Consider the following 21,551-nt stretch of genomic DNA (forward strand, 5'->3'; position numbering starts at 1 on the left):
CAAAATATGTCCATTTTTTATGGATCCTTAGGTCGAGTGTACATAACCTCAAATTTTTTTTTAAATTTTTAAAACATAACTTTTTTTGGAGTGGGATGCAGATTCAATTTTTTTGCATTTTGTGTATTTTGTCAAAAGCTATCTCTCTGATTTTTTTCAGATTTTTTCGTCAGGTGCGCCATCTTGAAAAATCCGGAAAACTGTTTTTTTATGGGGTTTTTAGGGATTTTCTCCATTTTATAGACTGCAACATAGATCAACTCAAGGTTTTGTTAATAAATTACGTATAATTTGAAATGAGTGAGTATTTTAGGATTATCAAAAATTGGGCAAAATACCTTTAAACCCCCCAAAAACCATGTTTTTTTAAGTTACGTAAGGGTTTTTGCGGGCTTAATGATATTATTTTTTGAGATCGATACAGCCTGAATATTTTTTTTTCATTTTTTTACGTTATATGTGAATAAAAAATAAGACTAATCGCATTTTTAGCACACCCCCCCCTACCCCCACAAAAACGTAAATTTTTCTATTTTTTTTTTTTTTTGTTTAAAGTTGCAATTAATTTAAAATTTTTATGAGACGTCTACAAACATATCTATTTTTTATAGACCCGTGTAGGTCGAGTGTACAATACATATAACCTCAAAATTCCTTTTTTATTTTTTTAAAACGTATTTTTGACTTCCAATCGATATTTTTTTCAAACTTCCAATAAATATTGTATATCTCTCTCTCGCGGACGGCCGGTTCAATACATGCTTAGCGCTCATTTTTAATGATTATAAATAATAGTTAGCAATAAAATAATGACAAAATTTTCTTTAGGCTATTGTAGGGGGGCTTTAAACTTTGAGTTATTCACTTTATGACTTTCATAATAATAATTTTTAATCGAGTTATTAAGCCTTGAATATGGCCATTTTCGCGTTTTTCAAATTTGAAATTGCATGTAACTCGACAACAGTCAATTTTATACAAAAATCACAAGATACCTTTTTTGCTCAGATTGATCCAGAGAATCTAAAACAAATTTGTCCGAAGTGAAAAAATTGATTTTTTGAATTCGTTTAAAAAAATGTTTAAACAATTTTCCGATCGCGGTACTGCCTGGCGCCTTGTGGATTTGTTATAAGGACCTGTTTTTGAGTAAGTTTGTGCAAAAAAATTAATCGGAATAATTTACCTAACGGAACAAGCATACAGCGTGGACTATTTGCATTAGGAGCCAAACGTAGATGGTTTGTAAAATACACAAAAGACAAAAAAAAAAATTAGCAGCCATCGCCAAAAAAAGTTATACGTACCTACAGTTATACTAAAGTTATACAAAAAAAATGAGGTTATAATATGTACACTCGACCTTCGGGTCCATAAAAATAGACGTAACAGCCTCAGCTCTGCGTGTGAATTTTTTGTAATTTATAATTTAATAATTAGATACTAACTATTCTAAATGCGACATAAGCCACAATTTAACTAAAAAATGATTTTATTAACGTTTCGACGTCCACCACAGATGTCGTTGTCAAAATACAAAATATTAATAAATTAAACAAAAAGGTTGCTTGGCAAAAAAAATCTTCTAATAATTTAATTTAATCTGACTTATTTATATAGATCGTCCCAAACCATTTTTTCAGTGCGTCACAGATTATCAAATTTTCTCTATCGCATTACAGATGGAAAATAAAATCATTTTTTAGTTAAATTGTGGCTTATAGGTCTGGATCCCGCGTATGAAAAAAAAGTTGATTAATAGCAAGCTGAAAATTTGTTAATAGCTTAAGGGTGTCTAGTCGGATAAACTTTGATGTATGGGAACACTGGAACAGGGGCAGTTTTAATTGTGGAACAGGTTAAAAATTTGGAACGGTCACACCACGAAAACGGCACATTTATTTTGTCCGACAGAACAGACTTAAACTCTTCGAACAGAGATTAAACTCTCATGCAAAAATTAGACTGCTATTTATCACCAAACGGGCGTTTTAATGAGTGGAACATGTAGAATATGTCAAATGACAGGAATTATGACAGGTGATAAATAGCAGTCTGATTTTTGCATGAGAGTTTAATCTTTGTTCGGAGAGTTTAAGTCTATTCTGTCGGACAAAATAAATGTGCCGTTTTCGTGGTGTGACCGTTCCAAATTTTTAAGCTGTTCCACAATTAAAACTGCCCCTGTTCCAGTGTTCCCATATATCAAAGTTTATCCCACTAGACACCCTTAAGCTATTAACAAATTTTCAGCTTGCTATTAATCAACTTTTTTTTCATACGCGGGATCCAGACCTATTATTTCCCATTTAGAATAGTTAATTACAAAAATGCCACAAACAAATAGCTTCAGAACAACATTTTTAATCTAATTGCAAACCAACTTAAAAAAAATCGAAAAATTGACATTTTTGGCTGTGGGGGAGGGGCAATAGGGGAAGTGGGCTAAAATTGCGGTGAGTCCTAATTTTTTAAAATCATATAGAACGTAAAAAATAAAAAATATATTCAGGCTGTATCGACCTCAAAAAATATCATTAAGCCCGCAAAAACCCTTACATAACTTAAAAAAACATGGTTTTTGGGAGGTTTAAAGGTATTTTGCCCAATTTTTGATAATCCTAAAATACTCATTTATTTCAAATTATACATAATCTATTAACAAAACCTTGAGTTGATCTATGTTGCAGTCTATAAAATGGAGAAAATCCCTAAAAACCCCCTAAAAAAACATTTTTCCAGATTTTTCAAGATGGCGCACCTGACGGAAAAATCTGAAAAAAATCAGAGAGATAGCTTTTGATAAAATACATAAAATGCAAAAAAAATTGGACCTGCAGCCCTCTCCAAAAAAAAGTTATAGGTTTTAAAAAAGTTAAAAAAAAATTTGAGGTTATGTACACTCGACCTAAGGGTCCATAAAAAATGGGCATGTTTTGTAAAAGTCTCAGTTACACGTGTGAATTTTTTAAAAATTTTAAATCAATTGCAACCCAACTAAAAAAAATTAAATCTAAAAATCTACGTTTTAGGCTGTGGGGGGAGGCGTAACGGGGGTGGCGAGCTAAAAATCCGCGTTATCTCATTTTTTAATTGCACAGAACGTAAAAAAATTAAAAAGATTGAATTCTGAGAGTGAGGGCATTTTGCCTATCTTAATGGGGGGTACCCTTTAATGGCGCCCAATATTTTCGTTTGTGTATTCAGTATTTACGTTTCCTTAGAGTCCAAGTGTCAAACCATCAGTTAATGTTATCTATTTACCTTTTGTGTATCATCGTTCCATTAGCTCTATCCGCATACCATTATTTATTCATTTAACATCTATCATTGTAACAGAAGCCCAACCCAAAGAACCATGCCCACATCTCTTCCGACTGAGCAACGTGGCCATTGTTTCGTCAATGTAGGCGATTGGACCTTTCCATCTTCGGTCATTCCTTTATTCCATCTAAGGATAATATCGTCCTAATCCTTCTGGTTCATCCGATCGTTATAAGAGGAAAACGAAAAGCCCTAGATACAAAGTTTACTACCTTTTACTACCTTTCCTCTTAATACAAGAGATGTCGCTAGAATGCGTCTCAAGAGGTGGAACCATTGTTTTCGCGATGGTTTCCTTTAAATAACTCAGATTGTTTATATTCCTTCAGATTTGTGACTGCATAGCTTCACTGATAAGGCATGAGGATGCTGAAATGGCTATATGGAGATGGTGGTCCAAATCTGAACCGAATATAAACAGAAATCTGCATTTATCTTTTCCATTTTTACTCAGTTCTGAGTATTTAGAAACTGTCTTTCGGTCCTTTTCCTAGACGAAGAGAAAGTAAATGCGTGGCCTAAGTGTCCTTTTTGCTTTCTCCTATTTTCGTCGTCTCTGTGATTATATATTGTAAAATCCGGAGATACGGGATGCAGCCAGAAAGCAGTTTATTAACGAAAAGTCTTGGATTTAAAATATTGTTTATTGTATTTTATTTCAATTATTCTAATTATTTAAAAAGTAGTAAACTTTGTATCTAGGGCTTTTTGTTTTCCTCTGAATACAAGAGATGTCGCTAGAATGCGTCTCAAGGGGTGGAACCATTGTTTTCGCGATGGTTTCCCTTAAATAAGTCAGATTGTTTATATTCCTTCAGATTTGTGACTGCATAGCTTCACTGATGAGGCATGAGGATGCTGAAATGGCTATATGGAGATGGTGGTCCAAATCTGAACCGAATATAAACAAAAATCTGCATTTATCTCAAACTTTTTTAATTTTATACAAGGTATGTAAAAAATATGAATTTTTCTTAAGAGTTAAGTGCCTTTATTATTAACAATATTTTAATTAGAAGGATGTAATTAAACACTAAAACAAATTTTTTTAATCCAAACAACTTTTCTTAATAACAATTTTCGAAATGTGAAAATTTTCAATTGTGAAATGTAACGGTATTTTACCTTTGAGTGAAATTCATATTTTTTGACATACCTCGTATAAAATTAATTAAATTTGATATTTGATGATTGCATCTTACCTTATATACGATGCAGCGTATTTTATAAGGAATAACTTTTTTTCATAAAACTGGTAATAAAAAAGTTATCAATAGGTTCCAAGTTACGCAGACATACCTACTGTATAAGAGATAAAAAAATTTTTTTGCTGAACATTTATTATTGTTGAAGCTTATTATTAAATGTATTTTAGGTAAGTTTTACAGAAAAAAGTTTTGATCACTTTGTATAAACATTTTTTTAGCTGGTAATTTTCGTTTTTTGTATTACATTTTTGTTATCTTTCTTAATTTTCTCACAAAGAAATAGTCTATTTCATTTCTAAAGTAAAATAATCTAGTGCATTTTAAATATTACATCCTAAGCTTTAAAAAAGCACTTCAAAAATGTAATAGATCTGTTCAAGCAGCTTGAGTAATACCGTCATAAAGTGGTGGTAATTCTATAAAACTACTAAGATTCCAAAAATTACATTTTTTGAGACGTCATATCATTTGAATTAAATTTTTGAGATTTTTTTTGAATGAAACATCATTTAGTAAGATGCTTGAAAGGTAAGTTGTGCAAAATCTAGGGTTTAATAAGAAAAATTGTATTAGTTACACATGTTATTTAAAAAAACATCTAATATCGTAGTTCATTTGTTTAATAAAAAATGAAGCACCCACTTTTTGGGTGGAACTTTTTGATATGTTGTTTATTAAACATTTCTTAATGAAATTACAAAAAATTCTATCTTGTTTGATTTTTTCCGAAGTGCAAATCTATATTCACTCCCCTAATTAATAAACTTTTTTTTGGTACGCGGGATCCAGGCCTATACTAGACTGGGCTATAATTAGGTAATTATCGATGGTTTTATATCTATATTTAATATTCTCTAACATTTACTATAACAAAAATTATTTTGATAGTGTCTCTTTGAAATAAAAAAAGATATACCCATTCCTATAATAAAAGGCGGATTAGAGTTAACATGGGAAAAAGGTAAAGATATCATTTTGGATGGAAGTGAGTCAATAGACACCGAATCTCCAGAAAATTCTCCTGGAGAGCTTTCATACAAATGGAGCTGCACGGTAAACAATGAGGCGTTGTCAAACTTTTGTAAACAAGCTCTAAGAGAAGGTTTGTATAGCAATAATATAACATACTATTATTATAAGTAAATATATGTTCATACAGTGCGCTGGAATAAGTGTTATCCCCTCACCCCTTATTCACTTATTTATTTTTTGCACATAAGCAAGACGCTGGTAGTGCAGTCACTGAAGGTGGATATGAGCTATTACCTCCGATTTCGTTGAACCTCCATCGATTTGCATGAAAATTGGTGAGTGGTTAGAGGATATCTCAAGGAACAAAGGTGACATGGTGCCAACTTGCGCTTTACCCTGGCGGTGGATGCCACCCCTCCTCGGGGGTGAAAATTATTTTATTAAAAATAACTCCACAATTCGATAGAAGGACAAATTATAAGCAAAATTTGTTATGTAAAGTTATTAAAATAAAATAAAAATGTATACCATTATAGTCCTGTCGCCAGGGGGGGTACAACGGCCTCCTTAATTCAGATGGACTTACCCAAGTTTTTTTTATATATTTTGACCCGCAGAATACGAATTTTTTGGGTAGCAGTTGATCCGGATGTCGATAAGATTGTTATAGACAAAAAACTTGAGGAATTACATAACAGCGATTTCTCGCAAAACAAAACATCTTTTTGTATTTTTTGGGTCATTTTAAGCAAAAAATATTCCTACAAGTTTTTTCGTAGAATGCATAGTTTTCGAGATAAACGCGGTTGAACTTTCAAAAAATCGAAAAATTGTAATTTTTGAACCCGAATAACTTTTGATTAAAAAATAAAGTAGCAATTCTGCTTACCGCATTTGAAAGTTTAAGTCAAATTATACCGGTTTTGGTTATTTGCATTGCTAAAAATTAATTCTTTTATTGTTAAACTAATCTATAAACACCTAGTATGTGAGTGATGTTTTCAATGATTTCTCATTTAAAATCGAACGAGTAGGTAGAGTAGCTACAGGTGCAAGCGAGGCAATTTCTACGTAGCATGCGTTAAAACGCATGTATTAGGCACGGGAAACACTATGTGTTTATAGATTAGTTTAACAATAAAAGAATTAATTTTTAGCAGTGCAAATAATCAAAACCGGTATAATTCGACTTAAACTTTCAAATGCGGTAAGCAGTATTGCTACTTTATTTTTTAATCAAAAGTTATTCGGGTTCAAAAATTGCACTTTTTCGATTTTTTGAAAGTTCAACCGCGGTTATCTCGAAAACTATGCATTCTACGAAAAAACTTGTAGGAATATTTTTTGCTTATAATGACCCAAAAAAATACAAAAATATGTTTTGCTTTGCGAGAAATCGCTGTTATGTAATTCCTCAAGTTCTTTGTCTATAACAATCTTATCGACATCCGGATCAACTGTTACCCAAAAAATTCGTATTGTACGGGTCAAAATTTATAAAAAAAACTTGGGTAAGTCCATCTGAATTAAGGAGGCCGTTGTACCCCCCCTGGCGACTAGACTATTACGACGGACGTCGTCGTCGTCCGTCTTATTAAAATAAATCAAAACTTTTTGAGTTATTAAAGATCAAATATTTTAATTTTTCGTAAGAAAAATGCATGTTTTTAACCGATTTTTCATAAATAACTCAAAAACTATAAGTTTTTACAAAAAAGTTATTATTATAAAAATTGAGACCAATAAAAAATCAAATAAACTCCTTGCTATAAAAACCTTTCAATGTTAACTAAAAGTGAGTTATAGGCAATTGAATGTATATTTTTTTCGTCGAGTACCCAAATTTAAGTATTCAAGCTTAAATACCGGGAAAATGATGAATTTTATAATATAAACTTATTAAACATTTGTCAAAGCTCATAAAAATATCTATCAAATAAGCCCTCGAACAAGTTGATAGCATTAAAATTTATGCACCAAAAATGTTTCAAAATGTATCTTTTAAAATTATTTCAAAAAAATGTTATTGTTTTTTTGTAAATAACTCCGTTTATTTTTAAGATTTCAGATTCATCTAAAAACTAATTAAAAGCTGATTCTAAGAGCTATTAAAAATCGTCAAAATTAGTCTTAAACCTCTTACTTTAAAAAAAAATAAAAGGTTAAATAACCCCGGTTACATGGTTTTCGCAGCAAAATTGAAATTTTAAACGTTTCTATTTCGGTTATTTTTTACTCTACGGAAATAGTAAAATGGGTAAAGTATTTGTAACAGAAAAGACTAAAATTTAGTTATGTATAATTTTTTACGTATATTGAGTATTTTTGGAGTTATTGTCAAAAGAAAATGAAAAGTACAATAATTTTAAAAATTATAATTTGTTTAAATTATATCTTTTTTTCAAGAATATGCATTCTAAACCGGTTAAAATTGTTGAAATCATTAACTATGTTAACCTAAAGAAATTATTGTGAGGATTAGGTACTACAAATTTTAATTCTTGTGGAAACGACGTATGTTTCATTTTTCACTTTTTCCTAAAAAAATCGAAAGGGTTCTTTTATTTTCATCATAACTTGCTTAATCTTGATGCTATTAACTTCTACTGGAGCTCATTTGATAGGATTCGGAAGTACTTTGACAAGTGCTTAACAAGTATATTCTATAAAATGTATCGTTTTCCCGTTATGTAAGCTTGAATACATAGATTTGAGTACTCGTCGAAAAAATGTACATTCAGTTACCCATAGCTCACTTTGAAATAACATTAGTTTAGTTCTTTAAGTGGAGAGTGTATTAAATTTTTTATTATCTTTAATTTTGGTAATAATAGCTTTTTTACAAAAGCTTATAATTTTTGAGTAATACGTGAAAAACAGCTTTAAAACATGCAGTTTTTTTTAAGAAAAAATAAAATATTTGATATTTAATAACTCAAAAAATATTGATTTATGTTAATAACTTTATACAACAAATTTTGCTTAGAAGTTGCCCATCTATCGATTTCTGTTATTGTTTTTAATAAAAAAATTTCACCCACGAGAAGGGGTGGCATCCACCCCCAGGGTAAAAGCGCAAGTTGGCATCATGTCACCTTTGTTCCTTGAAGTATCTTCTAACTACTCACCAATTTTCATGAAAATCAGTGAAGGTTGAAAGAAATCGGCGGTGAAAACCTTCAGTGACTCCGCTATCGGACAAGTGGAATTTTAAAATATTCATAGTATATTAGAGCATCAATGTTTCGAACTTTACGCGATCCCTCTTCAGGTAACAGGCACAATTTTGATTTTTTTGAATGGGAAATTACATCATGTGACACCTCATTTAAAAGCTTTTGAAATACAGATTAGGGTCCGGTCCTGAAAATCGAAAGTGAACAACTTGAAAATTTAGTCCAGAAAGACACTGCGCATCCGCTAGGAAAAATATTCTAATTCGGATTTTTTGCACAATCTTACTCAAAAAGGACTCCTTTTAAAAAATTTGCATGTTGCCAGGACCAAAAGGTGGTCAAAAATTTTTTAAACGTTTTTCCTTGTTTTTTTCCTAAAATTATTTGTTTTGCATGGAAAAAAGTTTTTTTAGGTTTTTTGGATCATTCCAAATAGAAAAGGTCTTTAGTGACTTTTCTCTAAAAATGATAGTTTTTGACAAATAAGCGACTAAAAATTGAAAAATTGCGAAATCGGTCATATTTAACCCTCAAAAACGATGTGAAAAACTGAAAATTTGAATGTTGTCAAGGTAGTTAGATATTCTTTAAACATCGATTGATGAAATCCCGAAGAGTTTTTTGCAATACAATATTTAAAACTCCTTTGTTTTTTAATTGCTAATCAAGCGTGCGGGACACTATTTTCCACGTGGCATATAAGGTATACTAGTGACGTCATCCGTCTGAAGGTGATGACGTAATCGATGATTTTTTAAATGAGAATAGGGGTCGTGTGATAGCTCATTTGAAAGGTTCTTTAATTCTCTATTCAGTAATGTAAACATTTACATAATTATTTATACAGGGTGTCCTTCTACCTCTTTTTTGTCAAATAATTTAATTTAATAAAAAATTTTTGGACACCCTCTATAAATAATTATGTAAATGTTTATATAACTGAATAGATAATTGAAGAACCTTTCAAATGAGCTAGCACACGACCCCTATTCTCATTTAAAAAAATCATCGATTACGTCATCACGTCCAGATGGATAACGTCACTAGTATACCATATATGCCGCAATATCATAACTTAAAAATAAAAATCGATTTGTTTCGGGATTTTTCCTTAAAGTCGCAGGTTTCCGAAATAACGAATTAATTCCTTTCATTTGCATTATACTGTCGGTGGAAAATAGTGTCGCGCACGGTTGATTAGCAATTAAAAAACAAAGGAATTTTGAATATGGTATTGCAACAAACTCTTCGGGATTTCATCAATCGATGTTTAAAGAATATCTAACTACCTTGGCAACATTCAAATTTTTATTTTTTCACATAGTTTTTGAGGGTTAAAAATGGCCGATTTCGCAATTTTTTAATTTTTAATCGCTTATATGTCAAAAACTATCATTTTTAGAGAAAAGTCACCAACGACCTTTTCTGTTTGGAATGATCCAAAAAATCTAAAAAAAACTTTTTTCAATGCAAAAAAAAATAAAAACAAAAAAAAAAAACGTTTAAAATAGTTATTTTCCTAACAAGTGCAGAAAGTCATTCTTTTCCGCACGCGACTGCAGTTTGCCGAACGATGCGAAGCGGGAGTTCGGCAAGCAGTCGAGTGCGGAAAAGAGACTTTCTGCAAGAGTTAGGGAAAATATTTTTTCTAAGAGTCTTTAAAAAAATTACCAAATCTTAATCAATTAATTTAATTAATATGAAAATACATACACAAATTAATTCTTTGACAAGGTTGTCAAAACTAAACTTTTAATATAATGGGTTAGCACGACGGCAATCTTGGTTTCCATGACGAGGATTCAAAACTACTGTTATTGTCTACCGATTTGACTTTCGAATATTATGTCAAAATAATTTTATTTCATCGAATTTCATTAAAACAGGTACACAATAAGATATATTTGAAATAAATTAGTAAATAATATCTAAATATTAGTTTATTGCATATATTATAATTACTTTAAGGCCACATTAACATATCTAAATTAACACGTGTGCGGAAAAGTAAAAACCGCGTGCGGAAAAGTAACACGCGTGAGGAAAAGTAACAGGCGTGCGGAAAAGTAACACGCGTGCGGAAAAGTGAAACTTTCTAAACTAAAATACGTTCGCGAAAGCAGATATTTTTGCACGCTCGTAGAAAAAATTTTTTACCACCTTTTGGTCCTGGCAACATGCAAATTTGTTAAAAGGAGTCCTTTTTGAGTAAGATTGTGTAAAAAATCCGAATCAGAATATTTTTCCTAGCGGATGCACAATGCACAGTTGCTTTCTGGACTAACTTTAGCTCTCATAAAAATCAAAAATTAAGTGGTATAAACAAATAATAAAATATTAAAAATAAGATAAATGGTTAAACAAAGTGCAGTGTAAGACACAACGCAAAAGCGTTAAAAAAAATTGTAAATTAATGCATGCATTGATTAATATTTATAAAATTAAAAATCCAATACCTAATATTTAAGCATATAATCAGAAACTAATTAAAATAAACCATGAACAAAAACTTGTCGAGAATAGATTAAGACCAGCCATTTAGCAAAAAAACATAAAAGTCAGGGACGGCTTTGTAAAATTTAATCAGGTGGAAGATAAATTAAATTAAAGTTGGTAGGTAGTGTTTTCTCTGAACCGTCAAGGTGGAAGGCACTTCCTGACGCCAACTTTAAATAAAATAAAATTACGGGTATAATCCCACTTGAATGAAGAATAAAAGGAGCAAACCGGAGCATGATAATTCGTTTGACGAAGAGGAAGAATTTAAGAAAAGTAAGTCAACATTAAAAAAACACCCTAAAAAGACGATAAAAAAAACAATAAATGGATGAAATAAAGAAAATATTAGCAGAACTGAAGCAGGAGATTAAAACAGAAATAAAAAACTTAAAACAGAAATGAAGGAAGAAAATAAGGAGACCAGAAGTGATATAAAAGAACTGAAAGAAGAGATAAAACAAAATAATGAAGAAATAAATAATATAAAACTAAAAATCCAAAAAATAAAAAATGAATGGACTAAAGAAAGACAAGACTTGATAGAAGAAAATGTATTGATTAAAAAAGAAAATAAAAAGGTAACAGAAGATATAAAAGAACTCCAACGGATAATAAAAATAATGGATAAAGAAGACAAAAGGAAAAATAATTTAATTATTAGTGGGTAGAAATAGATACTGGCGATTCAGCAGCACTGCTTGATAGAACTAGGAAACGGAGAAGAAAAAACAGCCATTCTACGAAATAGGAACAAACTAAAGAATGTTGAACCCAAGAAAATATGGATAAGAGAGGACCTTACAAAAAAAGAGAGAGAAAAAATGAAATCTCTAAGAGACAAATCAAGGGAGATGAGAGATAAAGGAAAAACAGTGAAAATTGGGTACTACAAAATTACAGTGGATGGTAAGGAATGGAGATGGAACTACAATGAGGAAAATGTAGTGGAGTAGTGGAGGTAGCGAGTCCAAAAAACTAGCAGAGCGACTGAGAAGAGACGAAGTAGAGGCCAGACAAGGATCAGAAAACAAGGAAATTACGAATACAGTGGACAATAAAAATAAAAATATAGACTTGATTAGTGATAAGATTAGGTTTAGGAATTAAAATGTTAAACATAATAGAAATAGGATGGGTAGTGGAAATATTGGAAGTATAGGTAGTATAACTAGATGTAGTAGTAATAGCAATAATGAAAAATCAAGTACTAATTTTTTAAATGAGGAATCAAAACAAATAGGAATAGCGACATGGAACGTGATCTCTCTAAATGGAAAAGAAATAGATAATAGGTAGCTAAACTAAATCCAAATCCGACAGCCGAAAGGGTATAAGTAACAGGGAGAAAAAAAGAAACACTGATTACAAAAATGTATAATACTTTGATCCTATTTGGGAGCGTAGGCGCAAAAAAATCCCTTAAAATTTACAGAAAGTTTCTTTTGATTGATATATTTAAAATTAAAAATTAGGCAAAATTTTCTAATTTTTTTACCCCTGTGACTTATTACAATAAACATTATAGAAATTCCTACGGACTTTCGACCCTCGACAATACTGTAATATTTCATTCTGCGCTTAAATTTTTCAAAAATAGTTATTAGTTTTCTCAGGATTCGAAAAAAATTAATTAATTTTAAAATAATTCGACCGAAATTTTGCACCTACTCTCTCAAAAAGGATTAAAGTATCAGACATTTTTGTAAGCAGTATTTCAAATGCTTTTAATTGAGGTGTCACGTGATGTACTTTCCCCTTTTAAAAAAATCAAAGTTATGCCTGTCACGTGAAAAGGGATCGTGTAAAGTTCGAAACATTGATGCTATAATACACTACAATTATTTTAAAAATCGGCCTGTCCCACAGTTTTGCTTATGTGCGAAAAATAAATAAGTTAATAAGGATAGGCCAGGGTAATAAGACAAAAATACACCATGTTCGTGACACTTCAGCAGCCAGGGTACTGAAGCGTTTTTTCGACAGGTAATACCTAAAGGAACAAATTATAAATATTTCCTGCGTAGGATCTGGCAGCCATTTTTATTTATAAACAATTAACTGTCAAAAAATGGCATTTTCCCATTTTTTTTTTCAAATCAACGGAAAACAGTGAAACTTTTTTAGTACAAATATCTTCGAGATTATGGAAAAAGCTTTAAAATGACTTATTACAAAGTTTGATATAGGTACTCATTTACTTTTAATATAATTGCGAAAAAATGTCGGAATTGCAAAAAAACATATTTTCCCAATAACTGTTGTAAAAATTAGTGTACAGCTTTGAAATTTTTGTTAAATGAGGGCTCTTTGGTGCTTAATATGTGATAAAAATTTCAAAGCGATTCATTCAATTGTTTAAATTTTATTCAAATTGTTTATCCCAGAGAGCATTTTTTTGCAAGTCAGAAAAAAATGAACTTAGAACCATTCCACACATGTCAAATGAAAGAGCATGAGCTATATTTTCAACGTGGTTTAAAAAAGTGAATAAAAAATGCATTTATTAGTAATAAATAATTATGCAAAAGTATCGTCAATTTATAAACTTTTTGAATAACTTTTTCCAAAAAAATTAACTTTTTTACCCTGTTTTAAGTGCACAATTACCAAGTAATGTTATCTATATCATAATTGATAAAAAATTGTAATAAATATGTAGAATTTCTTATGTAACAAAATAAAAAGTTTATAAGGAAATATTTACGATACATTTGCATAATTATTTATTACTAATAAAGCATTTTTATTCACTTTTTTTAACCAAGTTAAAAACATAGCTCATGCTCTTTCATTTGACACCTGTGGAATGGCTCCATCGTCATTTTCTTCTGACTTATGTTATTCCAAAAAAAAAATGCTGTCTGTGATAAACAATTTGAATAAAATTTAAACAATTGAATGAATCGCTTTGAAAACATATTAAACACCAAATAACCCTTATTTGACAAAAATTTCAAAGCTGTACACTAATTTTTACAACAGTTATTGCGAAAATATTTTTTTTGCAATTCCGAACTTTTTTCGCAATTATATTAACAATAAATGAGTATATCAAACTTTGTAATACGTAATTTTAAAGCTTTTCCATAATCTCGAAGATATTTGTACTAAAAAAACCATAAGTTTCCCTGTTTTCCATTGATTTGAAAAAAAAATTGAAAATGCCATTTTTTGACACTTAATTGTTAATAAATAAAAATGGCCGCCAGATCATACGCAGGAAATACTTACAATTAGCTCTTATAGGTATTACCTGTCGAAAAAACGCTTCAGTACCCTGGCTGTTCAAGTGTCATGGAAAAAAACTTATTACCCTGGACTAGGAGGGGTAACACTTATTTCAGTCCACTGTATTATATTATTTTTGGCGGTTTGAATGTTATTAATATTTTGATACAGATAAACGGCCTATTAGAAATATCTCGCGAACTAAAGGCCACAGAATCATGAAAATTGGAATTGAGAGGTTTTGAAGAGTGATCAATTTAATGAAAATATTTTTATCTATTTTCTACTTCTGGTTATACCAGAGTTGCTCATAACTTTGTTTTTTTAATGGGACACTCTGTATTTTTTACATTTTTGAATTCTCCTCGATGTCTGTTTTTTTAATGTTTTGTATTATTATACAAGGTAGTTTAAAAGATAATCGAATTTTAATGGGAGGTATATGGAACGGGTAGGGAAAATAAACGGAATGAATAGTGAGAACCGACCTTAAATCAGCCTCAAATGTTTTATAATAACTACGCCAAGATGCTTGCGACCCACAACAGCTGTATACAACGTCTGTTATAACGCATTACGCAGAATACGGCGTTTATTGGAGACAAAAGACTTAGTAATTAACATTTCATGATAAAAAAATGCTGTTTTTGCCGACTCTGCCTGTTTTTTCAATGTGCCTGCTGTAAGTTGTCGTTCTATCGTTCGTTTTCGTGGCCTTCCCACTGATCGTCTTCCTATTGAGGAACCGTCTCTCGCTGTCCTTACTACTCTATTTGTTCTCATTCGGCTTATGTGGTCATTCCACTCTATTCTTCTGATTCCTACCCAGTTATTAATGTTGTCCACCTTGTATCTCCATCGTATATCTATACTTCTAGCTCTGTCACATAGAGTCTTACCATCGATTTTCGAAGGGTCTTCATCTTCGCTGTTTCGAGCAATATTTTTGTCTTCTCTGTGTCGGGTAGTGTTTCTGCTGTATATGCCATTATTGGTCTGATGACTGTTTTGTAAATTCTGCCTTTCATTTCTTTTCCGATATTTTTATTTCTCCATATTGTGTCATTCTGGCAACCTGCGGCTCTGTTTGCTCTTATCTCTTGATCTTCCACGTCTGTTTCGAGCCTTCCGTAGCTAGATCGTGCGATCCCTAGATATTTAAACTCCATCGCTTGTTTTATTATCTGACCCTCCAGCTACATTTACATCTCATTGGGTTTAACTATTTTTAATCGGAAATAAGCCACAATTTTACTAAAAAAGTGATTTTATTAACGTTTCGACGTCCAAATCGGACGCTGTTGTCAAAATACAAAAAAATATTAATGTTAAAAATAAATTATTATTAAATAATTTACTAAGGAAGTAAAACTTCTCTTGTAGGTAGATGGTATCTAAATTTATTAAAATTTTTTTCTAAAAAGATCCAAGTTGGATAATTAGTTATTTTCTTTTAACATCGACTTATTGTCGACATTGTTGTAGCCGAAATGGCTTAATTTTTTTAATGTTAAGGGCATTCGACCTAACTATGTAGCTAGTTCCAACTACTTTGGATCTGAAGTTTCAACCTGATGATGGACTGATTAGTCCGAAAACTGATTAGTCCGTTTGTTTTGTACTAGTGATGTACCCACTTTAATCCAACTTGAATCTTTTTAGAAAAAAATTTTAATAAATTTATATACCATCTACCTACAAGAGAAGTTTTACTTCCTTAGTAAATTTTTTATTATGGTATACAGCCAATGCATTCCTCTCACTGCAATGAGAGGAATTTTTCCTATTTATTAAATTATTATTATATTATTAATATTTTTTGTATTTTGACAACGGCATCCGATTTGGACGTCTAAACGTTAATAAAATCATTTTTTTTAGTGAAATTTTGGCTTATTTCCCGTTAAAAATAGTTAATTACAAAAATGCCACAAGAAAATAGCTTCAGAACTCATTGGGTTTGCGGTTATAACTATGTATAGTCTAGGCGCCAAATAGAGGTCACCGTGTCCTTTTCAATTCTGATGGACAAACTCAACGGTTTCTTATGGATTTTTTGGCTGCTGATTACGAATTTCGAGGGTGTATTTTGATCCGAGTGGTCAAAAAATTGTTATAAACAATTTAATTGTTTATAAATTGTTTATAAGGCTCCGGTTCATAGACTAAAAGAGATAGAAAAAAATGTTTCGAATAAAATTTGTCCCTTAATAAACAACGAAGAAAAAATAGTTTACTAAACTTAAATCCAACAATTAGAAATCAAGATATTGTAAAATTAGTGCACAATGCAAATTGCAAATTGCAAAATAAGTATTTTTCGAAGCTTTATCTATCGTAACTCGGCTTCTCCGCATTAAAATGAGCCTTAGGAGGTCTTATTTTAAAGCTTAATTAATAGGCTTCCAAACAGAATTCGTTAAATTGCTTTATCTTCATTTATTTTAAAGTTATACCCGTTTGAAGTTATAATTTTCTTTAAAAAATTGTACATTTATTTGTTTATAAGAGAAATTTTAGCTAGAAACATTTATACTTTAATTGACAAAAATGATAGAAGAACTCAAAAGGAACAATTTGAGCTTAGGAAAATGTTCGTAGGTTTATTTTGGCCAAGATATCGATATTTAAATGGCGCGCTATGAGGCGCAAGATTGGCTCACCGCGTAAAGGTTCACGCGCTAACTTCTCGATGCAAATTATAATTTCTATGTATACATACGTTATCTTCATTCTTCATTTTTGAAGATTGTAATAAAATTTTATCATATAATTCTTATAATTAAATCATCATTCTGTACCTCGTATCACCTTTCATTCTATTTACTTTGTCTTCAATTTTTTGCACTAAATGAGAAAAAAACATTAAAAACTAATATTTCAGAAGTATAACTAAGAAGTAAGTTGATATTATTTATTAATACTATTTTTACAAACATTTTTTTTCATGCATCTGCATAGACATATACAGGGAATATCAGCTTTTTTACATCTGTATAAGTTGTTAGAGAAGTTTTAACAGTTACATGGTGGTACAAGTCTGTTCTTGTAGGCAGTAAAACTAAAACTTTTTGAGGCTTTAGAGTCTAATTATCTATATGATATTAATATAAAGTGGATCTAGTTCTTTTGTAGCATCATCAAGGCCCGTCAATTGTGTGTATGCCGCCACATCATAAATGCTCGTTTTATATACAATGATGATGCTGCAAAAGAACTTGATCCATTTTTATATTTATATCACATATTGGCTGATTTGCATGCGTAGAAGCCGAGTTACGATCGATAAAGCGTCGAAGAATACATACTTACTTGACTGTGAGCCGATCTTGTGCCTCATAGCGCGCCATTAAAATATCGATATCTTGGTCAAAAATAAACTTACCAACATTTTTGTAAGCTCAAATTGTTCCTTTTGAGTTCTCCATCATTATTGTTAATTAAAATAAAAATGTTTATAGCTGAAATTTGCTTGAAACCCTTATAAACAAATTAATGTACAATTTTTTTTAGAGAATATTAAATTTAAACGGGTATAACTTTAAAACATATGAAGATAAAGTAATTTAACGAACTTTGTTTGAGAGCCTATTAACTAAGCTTTAAAACGAGACCTTTTGAGGATCATTTGCATGTGTAGAAGTCGAGTTACGATCGATAAAGTCTTCGAAAAATACTTATTTTGCAATTTGCAATTTGCATTGTGCACTAATTGTACAATATCTTAAGTTATAATTATGGGATTTAAGTTTAGTAAACGTTTTTTTTTTTGTTTTTTATTAAGGAACAAATTTTATTTGAAACATTTTCTTTTATCTCTTTTAGTTTATGAGCCAGAGCCTTATAAACAATTTATAAAAAATTAAATTGTTTATAACAATTTTTTGACCACTCAGATCAACAGATGAACAAATTTTATTTGAAACATTTTCTTTTATCTCTTTTAGTTTATGAGCCAGAGCCTTATAAACAATTAATAAAAAATTAAATTGTTTATAACAATTTTTTGACCACTCAGATCGAAATCTACCCTCAAAATTCGTAATCAGCAGCCAAAAATCCATAAGAAACCGTTGAGTTTGTCCATCAGAATTGAAAAGGACACGGTAACCCCTCTGACGCCTAGACTAGTATGCATATTGTCATTTTTGGGAAAATTAACATGTTAAATTTTGTGGCGGTTATGTTAAATTGGTGCATCATACGTTGTAAACCATCTTCACTTTGAGAGATTAATATTGCATCGTCTTCACAGCAGATTATTTTAGGTTGTTTTTCTCCCATTTTTTATCCTTTTTTAGTTCTTACTTTTTTATTATTTCATCTATGATTAGGTTAAACAATAAAGGACTCAAGGAATCCCCCTGTTTTATCTCATTGCCAACTTCAATTGGGCCCGTTAGTTCATCTTCTACTTTTACTTTTATTGTGTTGTTCTGGTAGATGTTTTCGATCGTTTTCATTATTTCTAGAGGTACCTCTCTAAAGTATAATAAATACATGGACAACATCCTTTAATTTGACCCCGTCAAATTCTTAAGGTCCACGAAACATAAATATGCCGGTTATTGTATTCTAACGATTCCTCTTGAACTTGCCTCTTTATAAATATAGCGTAAGTGCATGATCTTCCCAAACTAAAACTTTGTAGTTCTTCTACTAATGCTATAATTTTATTCAGTTTGTTTGTTATCACTTTGGTTGTTAATTTTAATATTGTGTTTAATAAGTTAATTATAAGAAAGGAGATCAAGCATTTTAATACCTCTCTTCAAAAAAGGAGACAAATCGGGTACGAAAAATTATCTCCTGGCCGATTTGCCTCCATTTTTAAAGAGAGGTATTAGGATGCTTGATCTCCATTCTTGTGATATCCTAAAGGATAATCTTCCTTTGTTCTTCTCTTCTTCTTCTTTTTCTTCTTCTTCTTCTTCTTTTTATGTAGACATGACTCTGTCTGTTTTTCAATGTGCCTCCAGTAAGTTGTCATTCAATCTTTTTCGTGGTCTTCCCACTGATCGTTTTCCTATTGGTGAACCGTCTCTGGATAATATAAAGTGATGAGCGCGCTAATAATTGGCAAAATAACGCAAAATATGGAAAACATATAAAGTGTGATAAAAAAGAAATGAAACTAGTGGAGGTGGGAGATTTAGCGATAAAAACCTATAAACTTACATTCTATTTATTGTTTCCTACCTTTAGACGTGGCAGTGAATAAAATTAGGATAGCTATGATGGTAGCCAACGTTCTGAAAGTACATGGTACATGAAGAAGAATACCTTTAGACGTATTCAGAGGAGTATGTCAACTAAAACTGTTACTGTCACAGTGGCAGTTTCCAAACTCGTCCGATACGCTTAAAGGCGGGAAACACGTAGAATGTAAAATTATAGGTTTTTGTCGCAAAATCTCCCACCTCCACTAGTTTCATTTCTTTTTATCTCACAACTTAATGTGTATTCCATCTTTTGCGTTATTTTTCCGGTTATTAGCGTGTTCATCACTGTATATTTTTTTAGGGCGAAGGTAGTACTGGCTCTCCATACTGGGGAAGTATGGAGAGCATTGGGAGAGACAGGAACAAGGTGGCTAGCAGGTCTATTTAATAGAATTATGGAAGTCGGACAAATGCCAGACGAATGGAGAAGCAGTATACTGGTACCTGTTTACAAAAACAAGGGAGATATACAACAATGTACAAACTACAGGGCTATAAAACTGCTTAGCCACACCATGAAAATATGGGAAAGAGTAATTGACAGACGGATACGTGAAGAGACCGAAATATCCGAGAATCAATTTGGCTTTATGCAGGGTAGATCAACAACAGATGCAATTTTCATTATAAGGCAGTTGATGGAAAAATACAGGAGTAAAGAAACAAACGCTCATATGGTATTCATTGATCTTGAGAAAGCATATGATAGAGTTCCTCGAGAGATTCTGTGGTGGGCACTCAATAAGAAAGGAGTCCCTGGTGAATATGTAAAGATTGTGAGGGATATGTATGAGGGAGTAACGACTAGTGTTAGGACAGGTGTGGGAGAGACTGATAAATTTCATGTGAAAGTAGGATTGCACCAAGGCTCTGTGCTTAGTCCGTATTTATTCTCATTAGTTTTGGACCAGATAACAGCGAAACTACAGGGTAACATTCCATGGTGCTTAATGTATGCTGATGATGTCGTGTTAGTAGGAAATAGTGAAAGAGACTTAGAACAAAAACTGGAACAGTGGAGACAAGCTCTGGAGGAAAAAGGTTTAAAACTTAGTAGGACAAAAACAGAGTATTTGGAATGTTCATTTAAAGATGGAGCTACTACAAATAAAATGGTATCTTTGGATGGTGAAATGATTGTGAAAAGCAATAGTTTTAAGTACCTAGGATCGGTATTACAGAGTAATGGAGAAATAGATGGAGATGCATGCAGTAGAATTAGGGCTGGATGGATGAAGTGGAAAGAAGCGAGTGGTGTGTTGTGTGACAGAAAAATTCCAATGAAGCTGAAGGGAAAATTCTATAAAACAGCCATAAGACCGGCTATGATGTACGGGACTGAATGTTGGGCAGTGAAAAAGAAAGAGGAACAACGAATGCATGTGGCGGAAATGAGAATGCTTAGATGGATGAGTGGAGTGACAAAGAAGGATAAAATTAGAAATGAGTATATTAGGGGAAGTCTAGGTGTGGCACCAATTGATGCCAAAATGAGAGAGCATAGGTTAAGATGGTTCGGTCATGTTCAACGTCGAGACGTTAATCACCCAATACGAAGAATAGCTGAAGTGCAGATTCCTGGAAGGAGTAGGAGAGGAAGACCAAAGAAGACCTGGGGGGAGGCGATAAGGCAGGACATGTTGGTAAAGGGGATTAACATTGATATGACCCAAGACAGAATTGTGTGGAGAAATGCAATTAGGGAAGCCGACCCCGCATAGGGATAAGGCAAAGAGAATGATGATGATCACTGTATATTTTTTTAGATCCATTAATAACGATACCTGCTCAGTACGTTGTTGAAGGTGTAGAATACTCAGTTAAACTTCAAGTAAAAAGTAGTACATCTGATTGGGAAGAAACAAGTCAAAAAATATCTGTGTTCACAGGAGCTGTTACTATAGAAATCGCGTAAGTAAATA

At 31.6% G+C, this 21,551-nt stretch overlaps 1 protein-coding gene across 1 annotated transcript in view; it reads left to right on the forward strand.

The window, feature by feature from the left end:
• LOC114328113 (polycystic kidney disease protein 1-like 2) overlaps positions 1–21,551 on the forward strand; it is a 311,210-nt gene that overhangs the window by 52,563 nt on the left and 237,096 nt on the right. The window contains exons 5-6 of the mRNA XM_050644966.1: positions 5,421–5,634; positions 21,396–21,540. Coding sequence (XP_050500923.1) covers positions 5,421–5,634; positions 21,396–21,540 — 359 coding nt within the window. The remainder of the gene's footprint in view (positions 1–5,420; positions 5,635–21,395; positions 21,541–21,551) is intronic.

The sequence above is a fragment of the Diabrotica virgifera genome, chromosome 2, assembly GCF_917563875.1.
Source record: "Diabrotica virgifera virgifera chromosome 2, PGI_DIABVI_V3a".
NCBI lineage: Eukaryota > Metazoa > Arthropoda > Insecta > Coleoptera > Chrysomelidae > Diabrotica > Diabrotica virgifera.